The sequence below is a fragment of the Carya illinoinensis genome, chromosome 16 (assembly GCF_018687715.1).
Source record: "Carya illinoinensis cultivar Pawnee chromosome 16, C.illinoinensisPawnee_v1, whole genome shotgun sequence".
Classification (NCBI taxonomy): domain Eukaryota; kingdom Viridiplantae; phylum Streptophyta; class Magnoliopsida; order Fagales; family Juglandaceae; genus Carya; species Carya illinoinensis.
The window spans coordinates 11,504,764-11,530,872 of record NC_056767.1 but is presented as its reverse complement, the minus strand read 5'-3'; the positions used below and the strand labels follow the sequence as shown (position 1 = coordinate 11,530,872).

Below are 26,109 nucleotides of genomic sequence, written 5' to 3'. Positions count from 1 at the left end.
CAACGTGATGAATAAAACACAAAATTAGAAGATTTGGGATGATGTCAAGTGTTAACGGGTTATTGTCAAAATTAGTCGACAAAAGTATTCTGCAACCGACGCTACAAGACAATTAACTTTTGCAGAGGATAGATTGGCTGAGAGATTTTGTGTAGTTTCCCCATTAACTTTTTGCAGGTTATTTGTCTTTTTGGCTTTTTTCACGCGGTTTCCTGTACAGTCAAACGTAAAAGGAAAACATGATTGATTACCACCTGGCCGATACCATAGAGCATTATCAGGAGAGGACAGAGTTAGGCACTTTTGTTTTTCTTTTTCAGAGATAAAGATTCGTTGAGGTTGTCTGTATGAGAAGGGGAAATGCTGTAAACTCAGATCCAGAGCTGAAAGAAGTGGTTCATCTTACAAAATTAAGAGCAGCTTACTAATGTCTTCCTCACTTATTAATGCATGCAAAAATTACTTTTAATTGGTCACAAATTTTTTAATTACTTGTTCACGATATATGCATGTTACCTTGTAAAGGAATGCCAAAAAACAAAAATACTTTAAAATTGGTCACAAACTTTGTAAATAGTTGTTATGTTTATTAATATAATAAATCGTATTATATAGAGTAGAGAATTTGATACAAAAAAACGTGTTGGTAGTACTTGAGTTGTCCCCTGCCATAATAGCCTTCTTTTCTTACAACATGGTGACATCGATCTACTAGCTTGTGTTTATGTGATATTCCAAAAACTTTTCCTTCATTTTGGTGTTTCTTGGATACATGTATCTTTTAGCCCCAAATTGCAACTGACTTTTTTTTTTTCTTTGATTGGTAAATGGGCAGTGGCAAATTTCGTCCCATTCTTTCGGGGAAAAAAAATTACAAAAACAGAAAATTACATTTGAAAAAATGGAAACTATTTTTTCAATTATTGGAAAAATAGAAGAATACACTGTTGGTCCAATTGGGGAACAGTTTGGCTATATTATTTCCTACAAGAGCAATATTGCAATTCTCGAAGAGAAAATCCAGAAGCCACTTGAGAAGGAGGCAATGTAACAATATGTTGATGGAGAAAAAATATGGAGAAAAAATTGAAGAAACACAGAAATTCTTTGAAAAAGATGTCAAAGCTAATACAAAGTGCTTGAATGGTTGGTGTCCTGATTTGAAGCTACGCTATTCCTTGAGTAAGAAAGCTCAAAAGAATACTTGAGCTATCGTTCAATTGCTAGAAGAATGTGGAAAATATGATAGGGTGTACAACACTCAACCTCCATTGGAAGTAAGATCATCATCCACATATCAACAGTTTAAAGATTTTGGATCATGAAAATTGATGACTCGAAATGTTTTGGAAGCTCTAAAGGATAAAAATATAGATACGATTGCATTATGCAATATGGGAGGGATCGGCAAGATAGAAATGGCCAAAGAGATTGAGAGAAGAGTGAATCTAATAATTCATTCCATAAAGTTGCCTTTGCGGGAGTGTCTCAAAGTCCAAGCTCGAGAAAGATTCAAGGCAAACTTCCAAAAATGCTAGGTCTCAGACTTGATGAAGAGAGTATTCAAGATTGACTGAGAATAAGAATGTCCTTGTGATATTGGATGATGTTTGGAAACCACTTGATATTAAGGCTATTGGAGTTTATTATGCAGTTCAAGAAAAGAGCTGCAAAATCTTGTTGACATCAAGAAACGAAGAAACTTGCAATGCAATGAAAACTCAGAAGATTTTTCCAGTTGGACTTTTATCTAAAGAAGAAGCGTGGAATATTTTCATAGAAATGGCAGGTGATTGTGTTAATACCTACGATCTAATCTCACTTGGAAAATAGGTCTTGGAGGAATGTACAGGTTTACCCCTTGCTATTGCGAGAATTGGAAGTGCTCTTAGCAACAAAATCTTAAAAAATCAGTGGAAAGCCGCGCTTCAGCAACTTCAAATGTCTAACTCACAAAATATTTATGGTTTTCATGCAAATGTATATTCCAGCATAGAGTTCAGTTACAAATATTTAAAAAGTGATGAGGGAAAATCATGTTTTTTGCTATGTTGTTTGTATCCCGAAGATTATGATGTTCCAGTTGAACATTTAGTCAGGTATGGAGTTGCAAAAAGGTTTTTTAAAGGCTTGGATATTGTGGAAGAAATAAGAGTAAATGTCCATGCAATAATTTGGAATCATAGAAGATCAAATCTCTTGTTGGATAACAACAAGGACTAATGCGTCAAAATGCATGATGTTGTACGAGATGTTGCCATATCAATTACATCCAAAGAAGAAAATGGTTTTATGGTAAATTTGGACAGAGAACTCAAAGATTGGCACTACAATAAAAGTAAGAATTGCTGGTGTTTATATTATCGACGGTTGTTTATGCACCGGTAAAAATATATTATTGTTGGCACTTATTGTTTACGCTAGTAAATAATTGAATGTTTCGGCGTTTATATTGTTATGCTGGTAATAATACCTATCTTTGGCAGTGTTTAAAAAAGGGCTGAAAATATATCAATTTTACGCCAGTAAATTAGCTGTTTCTAAGCGTTTATATTATTACGCTGGTAATAATATATTGCTTTGGTGGCGTTAAAAAAATGCCAAAAAGTGATCAAATTTACGCCAGTAAATTATTGAGTTTTTCGGCGTTTATATTGTTAAAAAAATGTCTACAATTAATCAATTTTACGTCGGTAAAATTGGGGATTCTTCACTTATAATATAATTTGAGATTCTTCACTTATAATCCCCTCAATCCTCATCCTCGTCGTTCTCTTCCTCTTCTTCATCTTCCTCTTCATCATTCCCCTCTTCTTTATCTTTCTCTTCCTCTTCATTCTCTATTTGATTTTGTCCTGAAGACTGAAAATAAATTCAAATGAGGGTCCAAAAATTATTAACTAAGGTTGATTAATATCAACTAAACATATATGGTGTGCTCACATGTGCATGCACAAATGTGTTTACTAAGTTTCACAATTCAGTTAATTTGTTCCGCATTTTATCAAACTCTTCCTTGAATATACCATCTTCTTGTATAGAGGTTGGTAGTGAATGTTGACAAGTTTGACCTCTAGGGGTTGGCCCAAACCCCAAACCACGCACACCTCTAGGCCGTTCTAGGCCCATAACTTTAGAATAAACATCATCTAATGCCCAAGTCATGGTTCCTCTAGTCCCCATTTCTATTGGACTTGTGTTTTGTGTTAAAAGTTCATCCATCTCAGCCTATAATAGATAATAAAAAATACACATTCTTCATCTTAAAAATCTATTAAATTTAAAAAGTAATAAATTTGAAAATAAACATACTACTTTCTTCCTCATCTCATCATTGTAGTGGATGCTATCCTTTCTCTTATGGGTCATGACAAACAACTAGGCTCGACTTGGCAATATCCCAGTCCATTTTTGCTACGTTCAATATTCTAGATTAAACACATATATCAAAAACAAAGAACTAAAAAATATTCAACAGTAAATAAATACTAATTAAATAAATAGTGAATCATGGGCATATCTTGCATAACTTTTGATCCTCTGTTGTGAACAACCACCTGCTTCTTATGACACTCTTATTTTTATTACATTTTGACTACAACATCACAAAGATTATGAGAATTATGATTAAAATAACTAGTTGATTGACTTTCTAAATCTATAAGAGAAATGCGCGTGTTGTTACCTTATATTCTAGATCAAACCAAAAATTGGCCAACTCTACTAGTTGCTATAAGTCCACCATATTGAGACTTGCTAGCACCACAACTTGTGCTGTAAATGTGTCTTTTTCATGAAGTAACTTTTTCTTCAATTCGTGCTTGTAATCTTTCCATTTATTCCCCAGGTCCTTTAGTATTCATTATAAAGTATATTGGCCATTGGTTGTCAATATAAGATCATAAAGTATAAATTGTAATTAATATACATTATATACTAATGTATATTAGTATTACTAATTTACTAATATAATTATTAAAAGGATTAATATATTGAGAATTTATTAAGCCATAAAATTTTATTAATATATATTTTATTTAAAGCTTATGATCAAATAAATATTCATATTTAAGATTATAATAACATTATTATATATATAGTATATTAACATAAAATTATAATAACATTATCTTATATATAGTAAAATATTATTATATATATTATAGAATATTATTATATATAATATAAAAAATATTATATAGTATGAAGCGCCACTGCCTAATGAAAACTTAAGTTGGTGCCTCCCCTCAAATTTTCATAAAATTCAAACTTCCCTCTCACGGCTTGCAGCCCTACAAATTATAGTATGAAGCGCCTTTTATTCCCTCGTTTATCAGCCAACAAGTTTACACATGCCGTCAACCAATGAGATGCAGCCCTGCCCACGCACACGTCTACCTTCATCGGAGGAGAACCGAACAAGACCACCCACTGCCACATGAGATTCTCCACTCCACTGCCTCCGTCTCATGCCGTTACTCCATGCCGCTGCCTCACGATTGAGAGAGGCCATGACAGATCACAGCCGTGTATGACCACCACCCAATGCAGCCGAGTCCTCTCATGCACAACAGAAGTCCCTCCAACCAACGCCACCACGTGCACCCTCCGCACTTGGAAAGTTGCTTCGGAAGCTACATGTGAGACGCGAATTAGATCAAACCAGCAACCACGTCCTACATATAATATCGAACCTGTAGCCTCTATTTTAAGCAAGACGAATGGAGCATTGTTCTCCAAACTGAGGGCCATGTCTTGCTGTAGTTGGGCCACGAAGCCACCACAAGCAGCAACAGAAGACGCCAAAAGCCAAGCCTTCACCGCCCAGTTGATATTCAGCACCACTGTTTGCAACTCCCACGCCGTTTTATGCGTAAACCCCCACTCAAATCATGCTTTCTCTCTCCATTCTCTCTCTTTTTCATCACATTAATAATATTTCTCCCTTCCACAGTACAGTACTGCCGCCTCCCAGCCACCTTGGGCCCCTTTTTGGTTCTTCTCTCATTTTTCATCTTGTTGAAAACCACCTAAGCGTGAAACCAAGAAGTCCAAAGACTAGTCTGCACCGTCCAAGCTTTGCACCGTCCTATATAGTTGCAGATTGAAGATAGTTGTTGTAGCTCACCATTTGTTATCAATATTGGTTGATATTTAGCAGAACTTCTCCTATAAAATGAGAGCTCTAATGTGTTAAAGGTGTGTGTGCAAAACAGATGAGAGAAGAGAGTTTATGCTGAGTGTTATAAACTTGTGTAAACTTAGTGAATTTTACTCCAGTGGATGTAGGGATGTTGCCGAACCATTTTAATATTGTCTCTATCGTCTTGTGTGATTCTTGAACAGTTTTTTGTGTAACAATTGGTATCAGAGCCATTGGTTCGGGTTGTCCAGAGATCAAGTTGACCGAAATCAACTTTTGACAACTCCAAGGAGTTCCTCGTGTTAAAATGAATCCGTTGTCGCAAACGGAATAAAAAATAGACATCGAAGGAGCCCGCATGGCCGCTAGAAGGTTGGAGCGTGCACTCACGCGCCCCACTCGCAGCTGGAGGTTGAAAAAGATTGAACATCACGTGCTCACACGCCCCCATGCGCAATTGAAGGTTGAAGGTGCGTGACATACACCCGCCCCCATGCACCCTACTTACTCTGCGCATGCATCACACATGCCTCACACACCCCAGATGCCCTGCCTCAACGCGTGTAGCACACACACTAGACGATCTGGACCGTTCAAATTTTAGATCAATTTTGGGCTTGATCTAAGTCATTTGGAGTCCGATTTCAACGATCAAATAGTATTTTCCAACTATTTAGATCATTTCAGACTCATATGTATGGTTAGAATTTTGAAATTTATTTTCTAATTTTTTTCAAAATTCATATGGAAGGTTCTAGGGGAGATAGAAGCTCTAGAAATGCTAGCAACTCTGGGACTAGGTCCACAGTTTCGAATACCAATTTTGAAGTTGAGAAGTTCGATAGAAGTAACAACTTTGGCATGTGGCAATGCAAAGTGACGGACGTTTTGATCCAATAAGAGTTGGATATCACGTTAGAGGAAAAACCAGATGATCTGACCAAGAAGGATTGGAAAAAGTTTAATAACTAAGCTTGTAGTACAATCCATTTATCCCTGGCCAAAGATTAGAAGTATTTTATCATAAGAGAGACAAAAGCAAGTGAACTTTACCCGAAATTAGAAGATAAGTTCATGAAGCAAAGCATTGAGAGCCGTTTGCACTTGAAGAAAAAGCTCTTCATATTCCAATTACGTGAAGGTATTTCTATGTCTGAACACCTCAATAGTTACAATCAAATTCTTGCTGATCTACTAAAGTTGGATGTTGAGATCCAAGATGAAGATAAGGCTTTATTATTATTAAACTCCTTATCTGATACATATGAGCATTTAATTACTACACTATTATATGGGAAGGAAAAAATCATTTTAACGATGTATGTAGTTCTTTGATTAGTAATGAGTACCGCAGAAAAGATAAGTAGGTACAACTAGATACATAAATTGATGCATTAACAGTAGGAAGGAGATCACGATCAAAGTATCCAGCAAAGCAGAAAGGTTTTCAATCGAAAACTCGGGCCACATCACGTGGTTCATCAGTCGGGAGAAAACTCGCCAAAGGGCACTGGAAGAATGATTGTCCCAAACTGAAGGGACAACAGAAGAATCAACCCACCACAGCCAATATCGTAGACAGAGATGAAGATTCAGACATTGCCTTGTCAAGTTCATCATCCATTTGTCATTTTGATGAATGGATTATGGATTCTGAATGTAATTATCACATGTGTCTGGTTGAAGCTATGTGATGAACCACGACAGTGCCTGTAATTATCACATGTGTCTGGTTTACTGATTTCACAAATATTGATAGTGGAGCAGTACTTATGAGCAACGGCAGTGCCTGTAAAACTCAAGGAATAGGAAGCATTCAGTTAAAACTACACAATGGAACTATCAAGACTCTAACAATAGTAATGGGAGTTCAGGTGGCTATAAAGGGTTTGAGGCTATGAAACTTGTACTTCTTGCAAGGAAATACTGTTGATGGTAGAGTTTCCACAGGTTGTGAGAAGCTAGATAAGCTCTACAAGCTGTGAGAAGTTAGATGAGACTGATGCTAACACTACCAATCTTTAACATATGTGTATGGGCATGTCGGAGAAAGCTTGGCAAACACTGGTGAGGTAAGGCTTACTCAAGGTGCCAAGACTGGTAAATTGTCTTTCTGTGAGCACTGTGTATTGAGGAAGCAGACGCAGATCAAGTTCAGAATCACAATACACAAGAGATACTTGACTATGGACACTCCGATGTTTGGGGACGTACCAAGATTGCATTTTTGAGAGGTAAGCATTGGTTTGTAACTTTTGTTGATAATTATTCTCATTGTGTGTGGGTGTATAATATATAAGAATAAAGATGAAGTGCTGAATATCTTCCTTATTTGGAAGAAAATGATTGAAACTTAGATTGGCAGAAAAATCAAGTGACTCGGATCAGATAATGAATGGGAGTACACTTTAGACCCCTTCATGGAAGTATATCGGAAAGAGGAAATTGTCAGACACTTCACAGTACGAGAAATACCACAATAGAATAGTGTGGCAAAACGGATAAACCGTACTTTGCTAGAGAAAGTGCGATATATGTTACTGAATACTGGATTTAGTAAACAATTTTGGATTGAAGCTGTGACATATGCCTACCACCTCATCAACCGTCTACTCGCAACTGTGAATGGCGGGAAGACACCAATTGAAATTTGGAAAGGTACACATGCTACTGATTATGACTCTTTACACGTTTTTGGATGTCCTGCTTACTATCATGCTAAAGAAAGCAAGCTTGATCCTAGAGCCAATAAAGTAAAATTTTTAGGCTTTAGTACTGGTGTAAAATGGTATAGACTCTGGTGCATAGAGTCTAAGAAGGTAATCATTTGTAGAGATGTTACATTCAATGAATCTGAGATGCTTAAGTCACATAAGCATAAAGATTCCAATGAAGGCAGCCAAGATGGTGAAACACCCAGTGATTCGAAAAAGGTAGAGTTTACTACTTGAAAGGATTCAGGAGACACAGATGGACAGCATGGATAAGATGAGGTTCATAGTCTAGTCATAGTACCTCCAAGTCAAAACAGAATCAATAGCAACAAACAAGTCGAGACGAGAGAAACGTGTACTGACACACGTTATGCAGACTTCGTGACATATGCACTACAAGCTGAAGGGGGTAAGATCTCAACCACTTACAAAGAATCCATACAGTCTAGTGAACAAGTTGAATGGACAAAATCAATGAATGAGGAGATGCTGTCTCTTCACCAGAACCAGACTTGGGAACTTATGCCGCTTCCACGAGAAAAGAAGTCAATTGGCTGTAAGTGGGTTTTCAATTAGAAAGATGATCAAGCTGCTAAAAATGGAGTACGATACAAAGCAAGATTGGTAGCCAAGGGCTACTTTCAGATAGAGGAAATTGACTACAGTGAAGCATTTTATATTATTGTGAAGCATTCATCCATTCGGATATTGCTAGCTTTGGTTGCACAAAATGATTTTGAGTTAGGACAACTTGATGTGAAGACAGCTTCTTACTTGGTGATATGAAAGATGAGATTTATCTGTCTCAACCAGAAGGTTTTAAAGTAGTTGGAAAAGAAAAATGGGTTTGCAATCTAAAGAAGTCTCTCTATGGATTGAAACAGTCACCTCGGTAATGGTACAAGCGTTTCGACCGCTTTATGATGGACCTGAAATATACTCATTGCCAATATGATCACTATGTTTATTTCAAAAAATTTACAAATGGATCTTTCGTATATTTACTTTTATATGTAGATGATATGTTGATTACAAGTAAAAGAAAGGTGGAGATAAATCGTTTAAAAGCTCAGCCGAGTCATGAGTTTGAAATGAAAGATCTAGGAGAAGCACGAAAAATATTGGGGATAGAAATTAACAGAGATAGGATGAATTTTACAGCTCAACTTACTCAGAAGCAGTATCTGAAGAGAGTATTACAATGCTTCAACATGGACTTGAAAACGAAGCCGGTGAGTACTCCAATGCCCCCAATTTCAAGCTCAGTGCATTGCAGTCTCCTAAAGATGATGAAGAGCGAGACTACATGAAGAATGTCTTGTATGCAAGTATTGTTGGAAGCCTAATGTATGCCATGGTGTGTATACAGCCTGATATATCCTAGGCCGTCAGCTTAGTCAGCCGATATATGCATAAACTTGGAAAGATACACTGGCATGCAGCTAAGCGGATTTTAAGGTATATTCTAGGGACCATAGATTTTAATTTGAAGTTTGAGAAGAGTGAAAATAGTCTAGTAACTGGATATATTGACTCAGACTATGCAAGTGATCTTAACAAATGCCAATCGACAACTGGATATGTGTTTGCTATGGCTGAAGGACCAGTTAGTTGGTGATCAAATTTGCAGTCTACAATTGCACTATCATCCACGGAGGCTGAATACATGGTTGTAATAGAAGCCGTGAAAGAAGCCATTTAGTTACAAGAACTGGTAACAGATTTGGGCTTTAAATAACAAGAGATTACTGTTTACTGTGATAGCTAAGGTACGATATATTTGGCCAAGAATCAAGTGTATCATTCTCAAACGAAATACATTGATGTCTGATTTCACTTTGTATGTGAGATATCAGAAGAAATGGACATTCTAGTTCAGAAGATTGGCACTGAAGACAATCCAGCAAATATGTTGACAGAAGTTGTCACAGGGATTAAGTTCCAACACTACTTGAACTTGATCAATATCACACACTACTAAGCACCTTCGGGGTGCATTAGCACCGGTGCAATCACTTGAATGATGCAATAGTTTGTAAGCAGCCTAGTATTAGCACACTTGAGTGGATGTGGTGATTGTTAAAAACCATCTAAGTGTGAAACCAAGAAGTCCGAAGACTAGTCTGCACTGTCCAAAGTAATTGCTCTACACCGTCCAAGCTCTGCACCATCCTATATATTTGCAGATTGAAGATAGCTACTGCAGCTCACTATTTGTCATTAATATTGGTTGATATTTAGCATAACTTCTCCTATAAAAGGAGAGCTTTGATGTGTAAATGGTGTGTGTGCGAAACAGAGGAGAGAAGAGGGTTTATGCTGAGTGTTTGTAAACTTGTACACGCTTAGCGAATTTTGCTCCAGTGGACATAGGCAAATTGCCAAACTACTTAAATATTATCTTTATCGTCTTGTGTGATTCTTGGACAGTTTTGTGCACAACACATCTGTCCATGCTCTTCATCAAGCTTTGCTTCTTCATGTCCATGCTTGTTTGTTGATGTAGTTTTTTGAACTTTCTGGGGGACTGCATGCACTGGAGGATCAAAAATCCTGATCTCAAGTTTATTACTTATTTCAAGCTATGAAGTATTGCTTCAATAATATTCATATTTCTTCTTATATTATTTTATATAACTTGCCACCCCATACGACATACACGTTGACATGAAGAAATGCAGAAAGTCATGGGGATTAACATTTCCCTCAGTCCCTCTGATCATTATTTTTTTGTGTTGTTTTGAGCGTATCATAGTGAATTAATTATATTAAATATATGTATCTAATTAACATAGTGAATTAATTATATTAAATATATGTATGTTTGGAAAAGGGAAATAAAAAGATCATTGCTTCTTATTTTGCTAACTTTTTTCCACTTTTCATCTATATTATCTGACAATTTCTAATGTCCCTCGCTCATGCATAGGGAAGTTATGGTAATAGAAGCACTTCTGCAATATTGTTTGTGAAAGGAAGAGATGAAGTAGACTTTTACAAGAGGCATGTGGAAAGCCGTGCAAATTCTGTTTGGCCAATATCATATATATATGTAACAGAGTTTCAAAATGGTCCATTAATGATTTTATATATAGTTGTTATTAAATCACTTTCATGTGATTTGATTTGTAATTTTTTTTCATTATAGGAATAATGATCCATTATATCATATTTATTATTAATTTATATATTATATTTTTTTATTGTGGTATATCATATTATTGGTGTGTTTTAATGCAATGCATCGACAACGAACTAGTGGCAGTGTTTAGATAAACATCGTTAATTTATTCAGTGTGTCGCCAACGTACTATTAGTGACATTTAAATAAATGTCCACAATTTATATGATGCGCCAACAATGTAATAGCAGTAGTGTTTATGATAATGCTGCTATTTTAATTAGTGGCGGCGTTTGTATTAACGTCGTTAATTTAATAAATGTATCACAACGTAGTATTGATGGCATTTAAATAAATGTTATCAATTTATATGATGCGCCGACAACGTACTAGCAGCGGTGTTTATGGTAACACCGCTATTTGAATTAGTGGCAGCATTTATTTAAATACCGTTAATTTATTTAATGTGTCTCCCAACGTATTGTTAGAAACGTTTAAATAAATACCACTAATTTATATGATACGCCGACACCGTACTAGCAACGGTGTTTTTTGTTAATGTATTCAATGCGTCGCCAACGTAATATTTGTGGCATTTAAATAAATGCTACCAATTTTATATGATGCGCCAGCAACATACTAGCTATTTTATGCAATGGGATGGCCATGAACTAATGGTGGCGTTTCAATAAATGCCATTAATTTAGGAAAGCTGGCGGCGTTTAAAGAAATGCCACTAAATTATATACAAATGCCGCTAATGAGATTTTCACGTACAGGCGTTTGAAAAAATGTCGAAATGGAAAAATAGCCACTATCCATTACAGGCGGATGTTTACGCTGGTCATTCTATCTTTTTTTGTAGGAGAACTTACAATCAATTAATTAACCCTATATCACAATCAATTAATTAACTATGGTCGGGGAATGCTCTAATAAACAAGTTCAGAAGCAAATTCGGGAAGGGGTTTGGAGACTAAATGTCCCTAATCCTACAAAACAATTTGTGTGGAAGGCTCTGAAAAGCATATTACCAACAAGACAAAATCTAGTGCAGAGAAAAATAATTGAAGATGCTACATGTCAGATCTGTTAAAGGGGTGAAGAAACAATATGTAATGTCCTATGGTCCTGCCCAGCTGCAAGTGATGTATGGGCAGAGAGTGGGAGTGGTCTTCAAAAATGGCCTAGTGAAGGAAAAGATTTTTTTGTGATATGGTCTGAAATGCAAACTAGATTGCAACAAAGCAAATTAGAAGAAGTATCTATGATACTGAGAGGACTATGGACAAGGAGAAATATGATGATTTTTGAAAGGAAGTTTGAGAGTCCAAGGAAAGTGCTTACTGCAGCAATGACCAGCCTCCAAAATTTTCAAGGTGCTCGTGCTGCACTGAACCAGCTGAAGGGGCCTAATGTTCAGACAAGAAAGGACACCAAATGGAAGCCAACAGATGAGGGAGTTTCTAAGGTAAACTTTGATGCGGCTATAGATAAGAACAATTATAAATTGGGTTTGGGTATAGTGGCAAGGAATCATGTGGGAGAGGTTCTGTTTACCTTAAGTTCTTCTAAACTGTTTAGTGGCAACTCTGATATGGCTAAAGCAGCTGCTCTTTGGAGAGCTATGGAGCTTGTTTTGGAGCTTGATGTCAGGATGGTGGTGTTTGAAGGAGATTCTGACAGGGTGATTAAAGGGGTAACAGATGTAGGGGGCAACTATGCATGGATGGAGCAGCAGTATGCAAATATACGTGGCAGGATGTTACTAAGGCTTGACTGGTCAGTGAGCTTCATTCATAGAAAAGGAAACTGTGTGGCCATGCATTAGCTAAGAGAGCATTGAGAATGGAAGGGGAGTGGTGTTGGATTGAGGATGGACCTCCATAAATTACTAGTATAATTGCTAGAGAAATGTCTTGTAGCAATGAAGGGATTTAAGTGAGTGATAGTGTATTGAGAGTTTAAGTGAGTGTTGCTATCTTGTAACACATTTTTATGAATGAATGAATAGTATTGATGGATGTTTAAAAAAAAAAAAAATTAGCTACCCGTCATGAGTGGTTAATTAACTTCCACTACTAGCAATTAATTAACTAACCAATCAACAGACTCTTTAAATGAGATTTTATGTATGTTAGTTTTGATGAGTTTGGAAAAAGTGAAGGTACGTACAAGCAATGGCCTCTCTATCTATTTTTACAATTTCCTAGGATAACTATTTAAACTCTTGATATTAAAGTGTGGAATTATTTTGGGAGAGCCTAGTGGCATCTAAGTAATGTAGAAGTACAATCATAACAATTTAGCATGGATGGTAAGACAAGCAAATATTAGAACTTGTAAAAATTTCGCTCCACTTTAGATAATTCGAAGTAAACTTATCTAATATTTTACTATTATATATTATTTTTTAATATTTTTTATTATTATTTATTATTTTTTTACTATTATTTACGACTATTCTCTATACTTCTCACTGCCGTCAGTATTATACAACATTCCTTACAACAAAAAGTTGCCTAGGCTTCGAAATGATTTGACGTTATCTGTTATTGTTACTGCGGAAAAATAAAATAGGAGAAGAAGACAACTTTAATTTAACGCACAGGGAATGAAGGGTGAGGCAGCTGAGAGTCTAAGATGTGGCTACCATTCTGATAAGAGGAATGATATTTATAATTTTAAAATGTATAAATTTTATATATATTTTTTATTTTTAAAAAATAAATAAATTTAAAATTTATAAGAAAAAATTATTTTTTAGTAAAAGATTTCAATTTTTTTTTTTATCAAGTTAACTCTACAAAATTTCATTACTCTTCTAATTGAATACGTGCAAGAAACTTGAGACGTATTGAGGATCATATATAGCGGATGCAAGTCTCATGAAGTTTCCTAATTTAGTATAAATTAATTGCTTAAATTTGTTTCACGTTTTTGGTATTTGATAAATGGATCTAAGAAAAAATATTTATAAACGTAAATTATATAATTATTATGTAATTGATTTAAAAAAATTGAATAAAATATGAGATTTATATTAAAAAATTAATTTTTTAATAATAAATTTTATAATTTTTTAAAATAATTACGATATGTTTACGTATTTTATAATTATACTTAAAATTATCCGATCAATATATAGCTAACTCGTAATTCAGAATGATGGGGTTGGAGAATCTTTTACTTATTAAAGTTAAAAAGAAAAAACTAGCCAAAAAATAAATGTCATTATTTATGTTTATGACTGACAAAGCAAAAGATTCCTACAATAATAATTTAAAAGCCAGCACAATTATGAAATGACTCGTAAAGCAAGTCTCCCATTAGTACTGAGGCAGCTTGTAAATCACGTGGCTAATATTCTAAAGAGGTGCTCAAGAGCGGAATCCGAGGATCACTGACCTACTCATATGATGGAAGTCAGTGTTCCTCTTGTGCAATATGCATATAATTTTTCATTTCAGTGCAATTTTTCAATCTCAGTCGTATCATGATATATGGAAATCTTGTGCTTATTTAAAATTATAATAATAAAATAAAAATTTTGAGTTGAAAAGATGAAAATTTTGAATCGACAGATATTTACCAAACCTGCCCTAAGGTTTCGGAGGACATTATTGATTAGGAAAGCTGTAGTCCTTGTATTCTCTCTCATTTGAGCCATTTTTTTGGGATAAAATTTGAGTTTTAGCTTTAATTTTAAATTTTCTCCTATAACCTCTATCTACTATATATCTACAGTATATAGACGACACAATTTAATATAAAGAAAAAAGAAAAAAAAAAACATGTTGGTAACTTGGTACTTGTTTTTTATGCTTGATATTCCTTCATTTTGGTGTTTTTTGGATATATATCTTTTTGCCCCAATTTTCGACTGACTCTTTTGACTCCATAAATTAAAGTGTATCATCAAACTCAGATCAAATAATCAAAAAGTGGCCTTGAATACTGTTGACAAAAGTATTCTACAACCGACACTACAAGACAAAAGAAAATGACTCGTCATGAAAAACTCGTCTTTTATTTTCATGAGACTTCTTCAATGAAGTGAAAAAAAAAAATTAGGTTCTATTTGGTAAATGGGATAAAAATTTTAAGTTTAAAATAAAATATTAAAATATATTTTAATATTATTATTTTTTTAAAATTTAAAAAAGTTAAATTATTTATTATATTTTATATGAAGATTTCGAAAAATTGTAATGATAAGATGAGAATTTTAAATTTAAGATAAAAATTTTTTGTTACCAAACCGAACCTTAATGAACTGTGGGTAGTAAGCTTGTCTGAAAATTTATCTAAAAGCATAAGGTTGAAAAAAATCTAAAATTTAATTATTTTTTTAAAATTTATCTTAGAAAGTAAGGTTGTCTGAAATTGATTATGTTTTGCATACATCTAAAATAGTAAATACCAAATTGATGCTATTTTCAGGGTCACGCTTGTCCATATCAAGTTTTGATTTATATTTGCAGTATTAATTGTCTTTTTGGTTTTCAATTATCAGACCAAATACTTTAGCTTAAAAATACTTTGCTGTACGTATTCATTTTTGTTTGGGTCTTTTATTGAATGAGGATGAGATGGTTATGTTGAGTCTATATATGGACCTTCCCTCAACTTTTGAGTCTATTTATTTTTTCGATGATTAGTATATTACAAAACAGTGTCTACATGAAGTTTTCATGAGATTTTTTTCTTTAAATAAAAATATGTTTTATTATATTCATTCATTAAACGAAATTATAACTATGATTTATAAATTAGAAAAATTAGACTATAAAATTAACTAACGTAACTGCTAAGAAACTTCCTGAAAAAAAATTTTTGGAGTTGCATTGTTGTGATTAGCTTTGATCGATGTTTATCATTATCAAAGCAATGTCTACATGAAGAACATTTGGTGATTTGTCACCCCCGAAAGTCCTGTGGCTCTCGTCCATTGGATGGCCAGCCTGCAATATTTGACTTGCTGATATTTTTAGTAATATATGACACTATTATTACTAATTTACTATTTATTTACTACTTATTTTATATTTATTTTTTTTAATTTTTTATTTTATTTACTGTTAAGGAAGTAACTATTATTTAAAAAAATGACTCACCCTAAAAAGTAGATTTAAAATATATATATATATATATTAAGTGATCTCACACGAGACTCATTTTTGTTAAAGTGATTGTGAAGTTTGCACATCTAAAACAATACAAATTATTTTTATTTTATTTTGATGGAATTAAGTTATTTGCTTAGCCAAATCATTCCTCATTTTTGATTAAAAAAAAAAAAAAAAAAAAAAAAAGTAAATGAACATCCATTTGTGGATGGTTAAAGAAATTTCTTTGAATGCATAACAATCACTACACAATGAAATTTGAGTTGTTGGATCTAAAAATATAGCGTTAAGTTTAAATCTAATTTTAAGTTTATCCAATAATAGAAGAGATGAAATATTTTTAATTCTCATAATTTACTTTCATTATTTTTTTTAGCGTGTTGTGTTGGGATCTGGATGATTTATCCGTTGATCTATTTGTTGGGAAGTGGTGTCGATTCAGGAAAGATCCAACTCTATCCAAAGATTCCAAACCAGATCTCACTTGGTTCATCCGTTGTTCTATTTGTAAATGAAAAATTCTAAACATATGTTCTTACAACACTTGACACTTTTTTTTTTTTAATCAAATATTGTATATAGATAATAGTAAAATAATTCAATTTATTTAAAAAGAATAAATTTTAAAAAAATTTTTTAAAAAAATATAATATATAATGTGTGGACTAATAAATAGTTCTTTTCAATTCAGCAAATATCTCTAACTACAACATAACTCACCGACACTACAAGACAACTGGAAATGGCTACAACGTCATACTTGGACACTTTTGTCTTCCACTTTGCGGAGGATAGATTGGCTTTAGAGATCTTTTGTCTGTTTTCTCCATCAACTTTTTGCAGACTGTGGGGTCAGAGCTATTTATCTTTTTCACTTTTTTTCACGCGGTTTCCTGTACAGGCAAACGTAAATGGAAAACATGATTGATTACAGCCTGGCCGATACCATAGAGCATTATCAGGAGAGGATAGGGGAGAGTTAGGCACTTTTGTTTTTCTTTTTCAGAGATAAGATTGGTTGAGGTTGTCTGTATGAGAAGGGGCGGGGAATGCTGGAAACTCAGATCAAGAGCGGAAAGGAGTTCATCCTACAAAGTTAAGAGGTGCTTACTAATTTCTTCCTCTCACTTATTAATGCATGCAAAAATTACTTTTAATTGGTCACAAACTTTTTAATTACGTGTTCACGATACTTTAATGTGTGTTACCTTGTAAAGGAATGCCGAAAAACAAAAATACTTTAAAATTGGTCACAAACTTTATAAATATAATGAATCGTATAATGAATCGTATTTATTAATATAATGAATCGTATTTATTAATATAATGAATCGTATTATATAGACTATATAATTTGATACAAAAATACGTGTTGGTAGTACTTGAGATGTCAATATTATATGTTATTCCTATTCAACTATAGTCTTATTTAATCAATTTTTTATTTTTAATTTGAATTTTGAATTTTTAAAAGTTTTATATTTTTCATGATTAACATGTTAGTATGTAAGATTATGTGCATAAAATTGTAAATATAAATAATATTTTATTTTATAAAATTTGTATTATTCCCATTATCATGTAGATCTATTCTTTTCCCTAGTTTTAAAACGTTACAAGAATGAATATCTATATTTACCATTTAACTGTATCAATAATTGTATCATCAAATAGTAGAAAAGTATTATGCTGGACGCCGACACTAAAAGACAAAAGAAAATGGGATTAGATACCGACCACACGATCTAAATAATCAAAGTCCATGTCCTTTGCTTGACTGACCCACAAAAATTGTGGCTAAGAAATTGTTTATTTTTCATCATTAAAATTTTGTAAATTGTGCGCTCGGAGCTACAAAAACATGACTACAACCTCAGAGTTAAGCACTGGTGTCTTTCTTTTTGCAAATGATAGCTTGGCTGAGGTTGTCCGTCTGGGAAAGGGGGAATGCTGAAAACTCATATTAAAGAGCTGAGAAGAGGAGTTGATCTTGTAAAATTAAGAGGTATTTACTAATTTCTTCCTCACTTATTAACGCATACAAAAATTATTTTTAATTTGTCTATATTTATTTGTATTTATAATAAATTAAAAAGTCAAGTTATTTATTTTTTTCGCTTTTTTTCACGCGGTTTCCTGTACAGGCAAACGTAAATGGAAAACATGACTGATTACAACCTGGCCGATACCGTAGAGCATTATCAGGAGAGGAGAGGAGAGAGTTAGGCACTTTTGTTTTTCTTTTTCAGAGATAAGATTGGTTGAGGTTGTCTGTATGAGAAGGGGGAATGCTGTAAACTCAGATCAAGAGCGGAAAGGAGTTGATCTTGCAAAATTAAGAGGTGCTTACTAATTTCTTCCTCGCTTATTAATGCATGCAAAAATTATTTTTAATATGTCTATATTTATTGTATTTATAATAAATTAAAAAATCATTTTTACTTATATCTTTCTTAAAAAATATCTTGAAAGATTTCATGAATGAGCTTTATTTCTTTTTAAGAATTTTTTAATTCTATCTTTACATCTTTTTAGTGTGTACTTATTGGTGGTAAATGAGTCGATAAATTCATTTATTTCGGATTTCTTAAAAGTTTTTAGCTTCAATAATTGTTATTACTTTTGATTCTCAATATTTTGGGAGAGAGTTGAAATTTTTTTTTACTATCTCAACGTTGGAATAGACTTTGTTAAGAGTTGTCAAATTATTTATGATGTTAGTGAAACAAGTCTATATACTATAAATAGATTTATCGTAATTCATTTTAAACATTTCATAATCATGAGTAAAAATATAAATTTTTGATTAATTGACTTGCAAAGTTCATTCATAAGTAACTTCTAATGCATCCCAAGTTTCCTTTGCCGTCTTGCAAGTCATTATTCTATTGAACTTGTTCCTATTGATATAAGAGATTTATAGCTGTTAAAATTCTCTCATCTTCAAGATCTACCTCTTATTCTTCATTTTTGACATTTATTCCATCGACAACTTTTGTTAGGATATAAGGTTTGTTTACAACGCATTTCCAAATGCTCGACCTTGAGCCTAAAGAAAAATTCTCATTCTAGCTTTCCATAATATGTAATTGTCTTGGTAAAATAGTAGATGTCAGCTGTTAGATTAGCTTTTACCAAATAGCTGTAATGTTAGATATAAGATTTTAACTCAAAAGATAGTTGGTCTTACAAAAGAGTCTTTGTTCTAATACCTATTGTTGCCTAGATAACTGACAAAAGAGGGATTGAATTGTATTTGTTTTAAAAATTCACAATTATAAATCAAATATACAATATAAAATATGAACATAATACGAAGCAACAGTAAATATAACGAGTGAGGATATGAGAGAAGTCAACTCAGTATTTTAACGAGGTTTGGTCTCACTACCTATATCCTCGCCTCAAGCTACCCCTTGAGGACTCTCAAATTCACTATTCAATCTCCTTCAGGTGGAGATAAAAATTTATTACACTTTTGAGCAACACCACTATAAAGAATCTGTGTAGAACACCCTTTACACTTGCAATCACATTACACGTAGTGATTCAATATTTCCTGTGTAGAATACATTTTATATGCACGAGAATTATACACTCTTTTACTAATACAAGAAGAGATAGTAAATAGGTTATCAAAAAATTCTATTCAATGAGTAAAATAAGAACACTACAGTGCAAACTATATATCTCTTTGAGATGCCCCCGACCACCAAATATTGAAACTTGGGAATCGAGGCATCTGGGATGACGACAATACGGGTCACACATCCCATTGCAACGTGTTAAGTGTGTAAATGTAACACGTGTACAACAAAGAATGCAGTGAAATAATAAAGTCAATCGACTAAATACTAGAATTTGTTTAAATACAAACTCGCTTAAAAACAAATGTACAAAAATATTATAAATAATCAGTAAAAATCTACGATACAAAAGACGGTACTGCAAGTAATAATCCAAACAGTCCACAAGATAAAAATATATTAAGCAATAACAATATATATGAACATGATGCTATATGCATGAGGTCCAAAAATCCACATTTTCCACACATACCAAAATTTCATTTTGGCCTAAAAATCCAATCTCGCTATTTTCCCAGAAATTGTTCATTAACCAAACCATTAGAGCACTGTAGTCGGGAATCACATGCAGGACTCTACCACCGTCTCTGCTTAACATCATCCCTACAACTCCGTCTGTAGGCAGGAATCGTAGGTAGGACTTTACCACCATTCCTGCTTACTACCATCTTTAAGCTTGCATCGTATGCGGAAATCGTAGGTGGGACTCTACCACCGTCCCTGCTTACCACCATCCTTACAGTACTTCTGACTCAAACCTTTCAATCCATTCATTTCAAACATACCCAAAATCATTTATCACATGAAAATCCAGTTTCCATTTCCAACACATGATCATGCATGCAATTATGCGAAAGCTCACTTTTCAATTTACAAACATGAATATGCATACACTATGCAATGTATGACATGAAACCAATATCTAATAACTAACAAATTCCAACATCAACCAATCACATAAATATGTTCATCCTCCAATCCAACCAACCCCCGACTCCTCGAACTCAGTCCGGCACAATCAACGAAAACACAATGTATTGTTAAATCAAAAATATATTTAAATCTTAAAAGAAGTTTGGAAAATACTTAGAGTGCTATAAAATATTTTTCGAATGATCACAGAAGTGCAAAAAGCAACGGCAATGCAACGTAATAGTGCAAATCACACTAAGGCCATGAGTCTCAAAATACTCATTTTTGAAGGGGGACAAACTAAGACTTGGAATTGATAGGAAAGGTTTAGATGTGTTAGTGAAGCTAGTGGAAGTGGTGGTTAGTCGTGGGTGGCGGCGAAAATGGCAGTGGAAGTAAAAAATGGCCCAATCAGATTTTAGTTCGTGGTGGTTGCTCCGGTGATGATCGGAGCTGGAAATGGGTGGATTAGATTAGTAAGAGGTCAGTGATGAAGTGGTGAAGAAATAATGGCCAAAGGTAGAGTGACGGCGGTGCTAGAGCTAATGGACAACGCGGCTTGGAGTGACTCGTGGTGACTATCGGCGGCACTAGGTGGTTTGAAAATGAAAGGGGATGGATGCTGGTAAGTGGGGAAGAGGATGGGAGGGGGGTTGAGAAGCATGGCCGACGGACGGCAGCGCTACGGCGGGATGAAAAAAAAAACAACGGGAAGAGAGGAGAGAGCTATCGCGCGGGAGGAGAGAGAGAGAGAGATTGGAGAAAAATGGGAAAAAAGAAAAGAAAGAAGGAAAAAAGAAAAAGAAAAAGATAAGAAAAAGAAATGAGATCTAATCCTCACATCTTAGGTCATGAAACTGATTCAACGAAAAACAATTTTAAAAGCAATAAATTGAATAAAATAATTTAAACACAATATCTTGCTAAAATAGAAGAAATATCTTATTTTTTTTTTATTTTTTTTTATTTTTATTTTTAGTACCTATCAAAAAAAATAGAAGAAATAATTAGTAAAAATTAACATAATTTAAAATTCAAAAAAATAATAATTTAAATTAAAAAGTAATTTAAACACAAAATAATAATTAATATTAAGAAAATACATCAAAATAAATTTCACAACTTAAAATAAATCATAAAATAAATCCAATTAAAAATATGATAAATTTAAAACAAAAGTATCAATATTTTATTTAAATTAAAATACTCCTTCAATAAAATTATGATAAAATACGGGGTATCACACTCTTAAAATGAATAAGAGTTAAGGCTAAATGCTTATATAAGAGATATTGAAAGCTTTCAATAAATGTTGTAAAAATTGTAATTGATGTGTGTATGCTCTTGTTGTAAATTTGAATATTTCAATTGAGCTATTTATAGGCATATGAGACTTTATTTTCAAATGTAAAAAGATTTACAAGTCGAAAAGGAGCGCACTACCCATTTTTCAAAATTTCAAATAAAAGTTTCTCATTTTTGCAATTGTCAAAGAAAATATTATTTACTTTTCAAAAGTTTCAAATATAATATTTTTACTTTTCACATATGACAAAATGAGTATTTACTTTTCACAATATTCAAACAAAATCATCTATACATTTTGCATATGTTAAAAAGAGCATTAATCACTTTTGATAATTTTTAAACAAAGCATGCACATGTAAAAGTGTGGCTAAGAAATTTATTATATATTTCATCATTATAGTTTTTTTGCAAATTGTGGGCTCGGAGTTACACTTATATCTTTCTTTTTGCATGGGATAGATTGGCTGAGGTTGTCCGTATGAGAAAGAAGGGAATATTGAAAACTCAGAAGAGCTGAAAGAAGTCGTTGATCTTGCAAAATTAAGAGGTTCTTACTAATTTTATCCTCACTTATTAATGCATCCGAAAAATTACTTTTAATTGGTCACAAACTTTTTAATTACTTGTTCACGAGATATGTGTTAACGTTACCTTGAAAATACTTTCAAAATTGGTTGGAAACTTTATAAAAACTTGTTCATGATGTTCATGAATATAATGAAAATATCGGCATCTACTATATATCTACAGTTGGTTAAATCAATCGTATATAGACCAGACAATTTAATGCAAAAAAAAAAAAAAACATGTTGGTAACTTGGTACTTGCCCCAATTTTCGACTGGCTATTTTGACTCCATAAATTAATGTGTATCATCAGACTCCGATCAAATAATATAAAAGTGGCCTTGAACGCTGTCGACAAAAGTATTCTGCACCCGACACTACAAGACAAAAGGAAATGACTAGTCATGAAAACCTCGTCTTTAATTTTCTACTCAACTTCTTCAATAAAGTGACAAAAAAAAAAAAATTAGGTTTTGCTTAGTAAATAGAATGAAAATTTTGAATTTAAGATATTATTATTATTTTAAAATTTAAAAAAGTTGAATTATTTATTATATTTTATATGGAGATTTTAAAAAATTATAATAAGGAGATGAGAATTTTAAATTTAAGATAAAAATTTTTTGTTACCAAATTGAACCTAATGAACACCATAATTGTGGGTAGTAAGCTTGTCTGAAAGTTTATCTAAAAGCATAAGGTTGAAAAAATTTAAAATTTAATTTTTTTTTTAAATTTATCTTAGAAAGTAAGGTTGTCTGAAATTGACTATCTAAAATAGTAAATACCAAATTGATGCTATTTTCAGGGTCACGCTTGTCCAGATCAAATACTTTAGCTTAAAAATACTTTGCTGTACGTATTCATTTTTGTTTGGGTCTTTTATTGAATGAGTCTATATATGGACCTTCCCTCAACTTTTGAGTCTATTTATTTTTTCGATGATTAGTATATTACAAAACAGTGTCTACATGAAGTTTTCATGAAAAAATTTTTGTTTTTGTTTTTGTTTTTTATTTTTTTATAAAAATATGCTTCATTGCATTTATTCATTAAATGAAATTATAATTGTGACTTATAAGATTAACTAACGCAATTACTCAAGAACTTTTCCGCACGTGAGAAAATTTTTTTGGAGTTAGCATTGTTGTGATTAGCTTTGATCGATGTTTATCATTATCAAAACAATGTCTACATGAAGAACATTTGGTGATTTGTCACCCCCGAAAGTCCTGTGGCTCTCGTCCATTGGATGGCCAGCCTGCAATATTTGACTTGCTGATATTTTTAGAAAAATGATAGGATTACTACTAATTTATTATTTATTTACTACTCATTTTATATTTATTTTTTTTAATTTTTAATTTTATTTACTGATTGAGGAAATAATTATTACTTAAAAAAATGACTCACCCTGAAAAGTAGATTTAAAAAATATATATATATATATATATATATTAAGTGCATCTCATGCAGGACTCACTTTTGTTAAATTGATTGTGTGAAGTTTACACATCTAAAATAATACAAATTATTTTTTGTTTTATTTTGATGGAATTAAGTTATTTGCTTAGCCAAATCATTCCTCATTAAGTAAATGAACATCCATTTGTGGATGGTAAAAGAAATTTCTTTGAATGTATAACAATCACTACACAATGAAATTTGAGTTGTTGGATCTAAAAATATAGCGTTAAGTTTAAATCTAATTTTAAGTTTATCCAATAATAGAAGAGATGAAATATTTTTAATTCTCATAATTTACTTTCATTATTTTTTTTAGCGTGTTGTGTTGGGATCTGGATGATTTATCCGTTGATCTATTTGTTGGGAGGTGGTGTCGATTCAGGAAAGATCCAACTCTATCCAAAGATTCCAAACCAGATCTGACTTGATTCATCCGTTGTTCTATTTGTAAATGAAAAATTTTAAACATAAGTTCTTACATCACATGTGACACTTTTTTTTTATTTATCAAATATTATATATAGATAATAGTAGAATAATTCAATTCATTTAAAAAGAATAAATTCAAAAAAAATTAAAAAAAAATGTGATATATAATGTGTGAGTTAATAAATAATAAATTTCTTTTCAATTCGGCAAATATATATCTCTAACTCTAACATAACTCACCTGCAATTGATCAACAAATATTTGCATTAATAAGTGAGAAATAGATATATATATATATATAGAGAGAGAGAGAGAGAGAGAGAGAGAGAGAGAGAGAGAACATGAGGCAGTGCTCAAAATCATTATCATGCATCAAACTCCGATCAAATAATCGAAAAGTTGCCTTGAACGCAGTCGACAAAAGTACTCTGCAACCGACACTACAAGACAACAGGAAATGGCTAAGATTCAGGGAAGGTGTGGCTAAGAAATCTGTTGTGGGCTCGGAGTTACTAAAACATGACTACAACGTCATACTTGGACACTTTTGTCTTCCACTTTGCGGAGGATAGATTGGCTAAGAGATCTTTTGTGTATTTTTTCTATTAACTTTTTGCAGACTGTGGGGTCAGAGTTATTTATCTTTTTCGCTTTTTTTCACGAGGTTTCCTGTACAAGCAAACGTAAATGGAAAACATGATTGATTGCAGCCTGGCCGATACCATAGAGCATTATCGGGAGAGGAGAGGAGAGAGTTAGGCACTTTTGTTTTTCTTTTTCAGAGATAAGATTGGTTGTCTGTATGAGTAGGGGCGGGGAATGCTGGAAACTCAGATCAAGAGCGGAAAGGAGGAGTTGATCCTGCAAAATTAAGAGGTGCTTACTAATTTCTTCCTCTCACTTATTAATGCATGCAAAAATTACTTTTAATTGGTCACAAATTTTTTAATTACGTGTTGACGATATATGCGTGTTACCTTATAAAGGAAGGAAAATGCTAGATCCCCCGCTGGGGGATCCCGCTGGGAGCTACCGCTCCCAGTTTTTTTTTTTTTTTTTTTTTCTTAGTGATTAAGTAAAAATTGTTTAATATTATTATAAATTTTTTATATTTTTTTAAATATTTAAAAACATTAAAAAAATGATGTGAAAAAAAAAAAAACAAAAAAAAAAAATTTTTTTGGCCTAGCGGGAGCTCCCAGCGGTGGCCCTAGCACTACCCATAAAGGAATGCCGAAAAACAAAAATACTTTAAAATTGGTCACAAACTTTGTAAATACTTGTTCATGATGTTTATTAAAATAATGAATCGTATTATATAGACTATATAATTTGATACAAAAATACGTGTTGGTAGTACTTGAGATGTCAATATTATATGTTATTCCTATTCAACGATAGTCTTATTTAATCAATTTTTTCTTTTAATTTGAATTTTGAATTTTTAAAAGTTTTATATTTTTAATGATTAACATGTTAGTATGTAAGATTATGTGCATAAAATTGTAAATATAAATAATATTTTATTTTATAAAATTTTTATTATTCCCATTATCACGTACTAGATCTATTCCTTTCACTAGTGTTAGAACGTTGCAAGAATGAATATCTATATCGACCATTTGACTATCAATAATTGTATCATCAAATAGTAGAAAAGTATTACGCTGGACGCCGACACTAAAAGACAAAAGAAAATGGGAATAGATACCGACCACACGATCTAAATAACC

At 32.7% G+C, this 26,109-nt stretch overlaps 2 protein-coding genes across 5 annotated transcripts in view; both read left to right on the top strand.

Moving 5' to 3' along the window:
• Positions 1-25,131, top strand: part of LOC122299080 (probable disease resistance protein At4g27220) — a 79,347-nt gene extending 54,216 nt beyond the window's left edge. The window contains exons 2-6 of one of the 4 annotated variants that reach the window (XR_006239572.1): positions 17,009-17,210; positions 18,022-18,112; positions 18,252-18,449; positions 22,374-22,461; positions 25,041-25,131. The gene's annotated coding sequence lies outside the window, so the exon portion shown is untranslated. Of the gene's footprint in view, positions 1-17,008; positions 17,211-18,021; positions 18,113-18,251; positions 18,450-22,373; positions 22,462-24,790; positions 24,958-25,040 lie in introns of those variants that run through there. The other 3 variants (XR_006239571.1, XR_006239574.1, XR_006239573.1) reach the window with 3 other exon arrangements.
• On the top strand, positions 12,204-12,809 carry LOC122298811. Its single transcript, XM_043108665.1, has one exon. The coding sequence runs from the start codon at positions 12,204-12,206 to the stop codon at positions 12,807-12,809; it is 606 nt and encodes a 201-aa protein (XP_042964599.1).
• Positions 25,132-26,109: the final 978 nt, after the last annotated feature.